An 8,444-nucleotide genomic window follows, 5' to 3' on the forward strand; every position below is an offset into this window, starting at 1 on the left:
CTTGTCCACTCTTGGTTCGGGACCAACAACAGTCAGTCCATCACCATCACTAGGCCAGATTATCTGTCACTTTGCATCTTCCAGGACTTTGCTGTGCTCCTTCTGAGACAATAATACTCCAATGTAAATGTGCAAGGGCGGATGAGCGCCCAGGACATATTCACCAGGCGGGGATCTGCCCCGTCAGCTAAGACCTGGAGGCACCTGATGCCACTCCCTCCTCTCCATAAATACTGGCACGTTGACTGGTTTCATTCACTGCTGTGGTTGCGAGTAGTAGTTGACATCGGATTCACTCCAGTGGCTGCTCGTTTGTTCTCGTTGTCAAAATGACCATCGCGAATGTGGAAGCGGCGAAGACCGAGGAGGTCAAGACTCTGATACCGACGTCCAGAGTGTTTAAGATACTGGCAATAATTTCAGTCTCGCTGTTCGTTTTAATAATTGCAGCGCTGATCGCTTTTATGTTGGGTGAGTAATTTGCTTTGTAAAGGCGAAATTATAACCAATTTTGGTTTTAATTTCTGTCTTTCCTAACTGACGGCAATTATTTTGAGGATCGATATGTTTAATTCTTCCAAAGGCAAATCAATTTCTCTCTATAAAATGAAACATTAAGTTTATTTTAGCCGTTCTGATGGGGGTTTTTACTGATGTTGTGAATCTTCCCACGCTAGCATTTCCCAAAGGCTACTGGTGCGTTTGCTAAATACCACTTTTTTATGGTCTGACTTTGTATTTGTGGTGGAGTTGAATATCGTTGGTCGTGTTTTCCCTCCACGTTTGATTTCAATCTGTTGCAAATCTTGAGATGTTGATATGGGGTCTCTACTCTAACTACTGCTCTCTTTACGTGTCCATTAACATTGAGCTGAAAGAACGTGGTATAAACTGGCTGAGTGTTTTTGTAATGCGACCAGCCACACTCTGAATGTGTGAATTGGTGAAGAAGCACGAACTTTGTAAACTTGAACGCACGATGTTTTCTCGTTTTAACTGCAATAAAAACTTCAAGTATACCACTGAGCTTGATAGAAATGATGCACGGAGATCACCTGTGAGTGAGACTCCCTTCGAATTTTTAAACCATTGGACTATATATATAGTTAGACTGATTAGGTTTTGGACAACAATGACTAAAAATGATGTTATTTCCAGAAACCCCTAAACTGGTAAATAGGAATGAAGAAAACAGTTGTTTCAAATACTCCCCTGGATACGTTTAAAATTCCATATTCTTTTTGGTGGAAGCTTTTGGAACACTGGAAAATTGAATACTTCCTTGTTTTGGAAAACATGTCATAACTCATGCTTTTGAAGAGGTTTTAAATACAGCTCTGCCAGGAATTTTCTTATTACAAAAGTTTAGATTTGTGGAATTGGGTGAAAACGCCCAGGTCCTTGTGTCTTTGGGATAATGTTGAACCTGAGTAAATGCCTGTTGGAACAACGTACAGTCCAAGTTGAGGTCCATTCATTTGTAAGATTTTTATGAATAAGATTACTTGGCTGTATATAATAGCTTTGTAAAATGTTTTGTATTGCAGTCTTTTATCTCCCTCACAAGTGCACGGACAGTGAAGCTTGCAGAAGATCTGAATATACAGCCTGTGGTAAGTTGCAATAGAATGGAGATACAACATGAAAATTGGTGCTTTAGTTCTCTGAACCCTTACTGACCATTGGCCAGCAATGTCTGGACTAACCCAGTGCTGAACTAATATTGTCCGCACATTCCCATCAACTCCTCCCCAGATTCTACCTCGCACCTACACTTTGGCAATAAGCTGCAAATCCTCACATTTTGGATTTGTGGAATATAGTAGAGCACATAGATGAAATCCATGTGATCACAGTGACTTTGTGTGTGTGTGTGTGCACAATCTCCGTGGGAGAGGATTGATTTGATTTTGTGAAGCTGTTACCTGTGCTGTTACAGTCTCGTGTAAAGAGACTTTATGGCTTCAGTTAGCACTTTATAACATTAATGGCTTCCTGAAAGCTTTCATTTAAAATTTTTGCAGATCAAGAGGAAATTTTGAGGGTTTGGCATACTAACATATTATTTACATTTTCTTTGAAAGGATGTGGCCAACGGAAAACCCAATCTGACAGGATTGTAGGTGGATCGAGCACGGATAATGGCGAGTGGCCTTTTATAGTCAGTTTACAGTTGCAAGATCGCTATCACATCTGTGCAGCAACACTCATCTCCTGTAGATGGATTTTATCAGCTGCCCATTGCTTTGAAAACAGGTAAATAACAATGCCTTCATCGATACCTTAAAAAAATATTGGTTTTGTTTCTGTCTTGCTGCTTGCTCCCCTGTGATTAATATCTTGAAGAGGTTTTTAAAATTTTAAGAGGGACGGACAGAGTTGACGTGGGTAGGCTTTTCCCTTTGAGAGTGGGGAAGATTCCAACAAGGGGACATAACTTTAGAATTGAGGGACAAAAGTTTAGGGGTAACATGAGGGGTAACTTCTTTACTCAGAGTGTGGTGGCTGTATGGAATGGGCTTCCTGTGGAAGTGGTGGAGGCAGTCTCGATTTTATTATTTAAGAGTAAATTGGATAGGTATATGGATGAGAGGGGATTGGAGGGTTATGGTCTGAGAGCAGGTAGATGAGACTAGGTCAGAGAGAGTGGTCGGCGTGGACTGGTAGGGCTGAACGGGCCTGTTTCCGTGCTGTAGTTGTTATATGGTTATATTATATGGTTATAACCTGATCCTGATATGTAATATAACACAAGTAAATGTAGGATGCTACATTCTAAAGGATAATCAAATTGGTGTTTGTGGTTAATGTCCTTCAGTTCACTGTAAAATGATCTGTTAATTGGAATTCTGTAATTCAACTTCTAAAGTTGGCAATTGTACAATATCACAACACGTCTGTGCTTCCTCTATGTGGCTTGCGATCATTGGTTGAGATCATTGTTTTAACACTGTGCTGTTTATTTGACTTTTGAGGAACCATGTCTACTGCTCATTCGAATATTAACGACCAGTGTATTAATTTTGCAATAAGCAGTTCTTAAATGTGATTATGCTTTTTTGGTCTTCATGTCCAGTGAACATTTAGTGTCAAAGAAACTTAAATATTGGTGAACATTTGACACCATTTGCTATAATCTGGCTCTGTAACTGAGGGGGAAAGGTTAAATCAATGAGAGGATACGGATAAGCTACATTGTAAAAATATGTTTTATAATTTTTGTATGAATAAATTCAAACATTTCAATTTATCTTTGAATTCTAGAACGGCAGACAACTGGACTGCTGTTTTTGGAGTCCATTTCTTGGGTCAGACAACAAAGAATATCCAGAAACGTACAATTAAAAGAATAAAGATTCATCCTCATGCAACAAATTATGATTACGATGTTGCCCTACTGGAGTTGTCTAAGCCAGTTGAATACACAGACTTTGTCCAACCAGCTTGTCTACCTGCAGCCACGACTTCCATTTCTGGCCAAATATGTACAACGATTGGATGGGGACAAACAGATGAAAATGGTAATGATCAAAATTATACTAAATTTGTTTTCTTGATATTATTATTGTAACTTGGGTCACCCAAAATTGTTTTTTAAAATAATTTCTGTTCTGGCTGTGAAGGACGCGTTTAAAATGAGAGTAAGACAATATGGAAGGAATGGCAGTTATTTTGGCAAAATATCAAAACTTGATGGCCATATGTTTTTGACCTCTTTTGAACAAATAGGTTAAACTATTTGTGTAGGCATTTATCTGGTGCATTGTAATGTAGGAACAGTGCAGTCATAAGAGGGCTGAAATGACATTTGACATGTTTTGCAACTATTTGGGATCACAAACTAACTTCCTACTGTTCCTTTCCAGCTGGACGATTAAGTAATGAGCTTTTGAAGACTGAAGTGAAGGTATTCACCAAATCCAAGTGCCGGGAGAAAATGCCAAAAAAAGCTTCACACGTGATTTGTGCAGGGGCACCTGAAGGAGGCAGAGATGCGTGTAAGGTATGGAATTGTTTTAGATTAATTTATACTTCTTGGGATGATCCATTTTTTTCTTTCTTGGATGTAACTTTACTTGGTAAGAAATGGCTTGGAGCTTGATCCACCAAATATTTTAAAGGCCAATATGTGGGGATACTGATGGGTGATGAAATTCTGGTTAAGTTGTTAAAGTGGGTGGAGGGTCTGAAAGTTTAGCTGAGTGTGGTGTTGGAGATGGCTTCACTGACGGTAGAATTCTATAGTGATGGAAATGATGCATTGTTCGTTACAAACTCCTTTCCTGTGTGTTAATTTGTGTCAGTTTTTAATTATACACATGCACATATCCTGTAGGGTGCTAGTTTGAACAGCTTACTTTCCACTTTTCCTTTTGGGATGATGCATGGCACATTCATTCCAAATTCTTCACTAGTGAGGAGATGTTAACAAGCCCTATTGTGCATGTAGGAATAAATTGGTGATCACTAGGTTGAGCCAAGAATTGAAACTAGCAATTGTTTTTCTGGGATTTATGCAAAAACACCTGAATAAGTGAATCTTTCTTCAACCTGCTATCCTGCCCTTAAATATTGCAAATGAATGAATCCCACTACCAGCCTATTCAGAAAATAGTTGCTCCATCACTACATTTCAATAAATCTACACTTCCAAAATGTTGGTTGGAATGGCTGGAGTCTCCCTTGATGTTATAACCTTTGAAAATAAAACCGGAAATTGAGGCACGTAACATTCATTTTCTCCACTCCTGACTCTCCCTGCTGTTAAAACAACATTGCAGCAACCAAAGGCAGGTGAACACAATTAATTGCACAAGTTAGAAACAATTCTGGAAAGGTCTCTAGCAGGATGGGAGCATCTGTGGAAAGAAACAATCATTTTAGGGTTTGAAGCTGATGGGTCAGACTAGTTGTAGCAACATAACGACCCCACTGAGTGCCACAGGTCGTAAACAAACAACAATAAAGTTGTTTTTCTTTTCTCCCCAGGGTGATTCTGGAGGGCCGTTGCTGTGCCAAGATAGGAATTCTCGTGCGTGGATTGTTGCAGGAGTTGTTTCCGCTGGAATAGGCTGTGGGAGACCTGAACATCCAGGACTATATGCAGAGACAGCAGCTGTTCATGAATGGATACAGGATGGAATACAATAATGAGTGCTGCTGGCAGCCTGACTTGTGACCATCATTGTGTTTGACTGGTGCTGATGACTGGGGTGTCACTCAGCTACAGCACTGTTGTGAACTGCTTCATGTTACATTGGAGTTTGAATGTAAAACATCTTGTTTTGTTAAAGCTTTATCATGGTCTTAGACGAGATTGTAAAGAAACCCATTTTGAGAAACTGGAGTTTAAACTGTCCAGCTTTGTATTCAACTGGTTTTAGCATAATACTGATGTGTCCTCACTTTTCTATTTTTGTTAGTGCATTAAATTAGTTGCTTAAGTTAACCTTCTTGGAACTCTGACTATCTTAAAATGCAAGTTTGGATTGTTAATGTTGTTCTAATATTTTGGAACTCACAAGCTAATTTCCATGTCAAGTGTGGAACTTTGTATGTTACAATGTAACTACTTGTAAATTATACTGTTTATATTGACATAATGAAGGATAAATTGTTCGCAATAAAATGTATACAGTGAATTTCCTATTTGAGTAGAAGTTGTCTTTAATAGAGCTTTGTAAATGGAGAAGGGAAAGTAGTGATGTATGTTTAACAATACACTGCTGCAGTAATCTTGTAGCCTTTACCATGAGAAAGCCAGAGTGGATCATTCAGACAATTAACCTACACAACCTTTCACTAAGATTTCACTAACCTTTCAGTCTGAAGAAGGGTCTCGACCCGAAACGTCACCCATTCCTTCTCTCCCGAGATGCTGCCTGACCTGCTGAGTTACTCCAGCATTTTGTGAATAAATACCTTCGATTTGTACCAGCATCTGCAGTTATCTTCTTATACTAAGATCGCAATGATTAGTACCTTGGTGCTGATTTCCTTACCAAATTACAGAATATTGTCATTTAATTTGAAAATCTACTCTTTCCAAAATATATATATTTTTACTGTGCACCTACATTAATATATTAAAACATTACTAGTAAGAAGACTATAATTCTTCTCTCGAAGGGAGTGTGTGGTAAAACAACCTATGTTTGTAAAATATTAAACTTAGGAATGTTAAAAGCAATGAATTGCCACCTTAATTTTGGGAAGTCAGCAGATAATCTGCACAGGAAGATGCCATTCTATCAAAGAAAGGATTCTGTGCTTTGAAATGTTGAGTAGTGGTCTCCACATATATTGGGAGGGTGGGAAGAAAAGTGAAGGAAGCCCTGAGCAAAATAGAATGCAATCTTTTTCCTTTACCTTCTTCTTTCGTGTCCACCATTCAAATGTTACATCACTGTCATCATCCGAACTGAAAAGGGCGCAAGCTTCCGGCGACAATCAGTGGGAGACATCACTTGTACAGTAGACGATAGTGGTAGCAGAATTAGCTCAAGACACTTCCAGTTTCCAGCCCCGCGACGTGGACGCTTCTGCTATGGGGCCTTCCTTTACCTGAGATAAAAACAAAAATTGGCAATTGACCAGGTTGGTTCATAGGAGGGAAGAGATGAGGGAGATTCAGGTTAGATTTTCATATAAATACACAAGCAGAGAAATGTTGTTTTCACATGAAGATGTAAATCAAACAATGTGCAGCAATGAAAAGCATTGAAGTTATACCTAACACAATGAGAAGAAAATAGCAGACAGTGCAATCTGAAGTAGTGCCAAAAAATAAATAAATAATAGAATGACCAAATGAGGTCGGATTAACAGTATTGAGCTTAGATTCATCCTGTTTCCATTGATTATCCTTGAGCTGTTTCTACAACTTGATTGGAGTCCACCATTGGTAAATCAAATTGATTGGACATGATTTGGAAAGGCACTCACCTGTCTTTCAAGGTCCCACAGATGACTGCATGTCAGAGCAAAATCCAAGCCATGAAGACGAAGGAATTGACCGTAGACCTCTGAGACAGGATTGTGTTGAGACACAGATCTGGGGAAGGGTATAAAACAATTTCTGCAGCATTGCAGGTCCCGAAGAGCACAGTGGTCTCCGTCATTCTTAAATGGAGAATTTTGGAACCACCAGGATTCTTCATGGAGCTGGCTGCCCGACCAAACTGAGCAATCAGGGGAGAAGGGAGGAGACCAAGAACCTGACAGAGCTCCAGAGTTCCTCTGTGAAGATGGGAGAACCTTCCAGAAGGACAACTATATCTGCAGCACTTCACCAATCAGGCCTTTATGGTAGAGTGGCCAAATGAAGCCACTCCTCAGTAAAAGGCACATGACAGCCCGCTTGGTTTGCTGAAAGGCACCAAAAGGACTTTCAGACAATGAGAAACAAGATTCTCTGGTCTGATGAAAGCAAGATTGAACTCTTTGGCCAGAATGGCAAACGTCACGTCTGGAGGAAACCAGGCACCGCTCATCACCTGGCCAATACCATACCTTTGGTGAAGCATGGTGGTGGCAGAATCATGCTGTGGGGATGTTTTTCAGCACCAGGAACTGGGAGACTAGTCAGGATCGAGGGAAAGATGAACGGAGCAAAGTACAGAGAGATCCTTGATGAAAACGTGTTCCAGAGCATTCTGGACCTCAGACTGGGGTGGAAGTTCACCTTCCAACAGGACAATGACCCTAAGCATAATTGCTAAGCTGCTGAAACTGGGGCATAACACTCCCCTGTGTGCCTGGGTCCTGGACTTTCTCACCGCCAGGCCCCAAGTGGTCAAGATGGGGAGACATACTTCTAACCCCCTCACCCTGAACACAGGATCACCCCAGGGTTGCTTTCTTAGCCCCCTACTGTACTCCCTGTACACACATGACTGTGTGGCCAGGTTCAGCTCCAACTCCATCATCAAGTTTGCTGATGACACTGTAGGGGTGGGCCTGATCTCCGATAACGATGAGAAGGAGGTGGCTGATCTGGCACTCTGGTGTCAGGACAGCAGCCTCCTCTTGAATGTCACAAAAACTAAGGAGCTGATTGTGGACTTTAGAAGGGCTCAACATCCGAGGACGAACACGCCACTGGGGATAAATGGGATTACTGTGAATAGGGTGAGCAGCTTTAAATACCTGAGAGTCCACATCACAGAGGACCTGACATGGACAACACACATTGCCGCACTGGTGAGCAATGCAAGGCAGCACCTTTACCACCTCAGACAGCTGAGGAAATTTAGAGTCTCTCTTAGGATCCTTCAGTGCTTCTACTCTGGGGCTGTAGAAAGCATCTTGTCTGTCAACGTCTCAATCTGGTTTGGGAACAGCTCTGCCCAGGACAGGAAGGCTCTGCGGAGAGTAGTGCATTCGGCTGAACGCACTATGGGAGCTACACTCGCCCCCCTGCAGGACCTATACATCAGGAGGTG

The 8,444-nt window shown here is 41.0% G+C and overlaps 1 protein-coding gene across 1 annotated transcript; it reads left to right on the top strand.

Annotated features, from left to right (window-relative positions):
* The first annotated feature begins 329 nt into the window (after positions 1 to 329).
* LOC144608640 (transmembrane protease serine 9-like) lies at positions 330 to 5,151 on the top strand. The gene is made up of 6 exons (XM_078427043.1): positions 330 to 471; positions 1,548 to 1,613; positions 2,085 to 2,256; positions 3,265 to 3,521; positions 3,867 to 4,003; positions 4,990 to 5,151. The coding sequence occupies exons 1-6, from the start codon at positions 330 to 332 to the stop codon at positions 5,149 to 5,151; spliced, it is 936 nt and encodes a 311-aa protein (XP_078283169.1).
* Positions 5,152 to 8,444: the final 3,293 nt, after the last annotated feature.

This window comes from Rhinoraja longicauda, chromosome 1 (genome assembly GCF_053455715.1).
Source record: "Rhinoraja longicauda isolate Sanriku21f chromosome 1, sRhiLon1.1, whole genome shotgun sequence".
In the NCBI taxonomy this organism is placed as follows: Eukaryota; Metazoa; Chordata; class Chondrichthyes; order Rajiformes; family Arhynchobatidae; genus Rhinoraja; species Rhinoraja longicauda.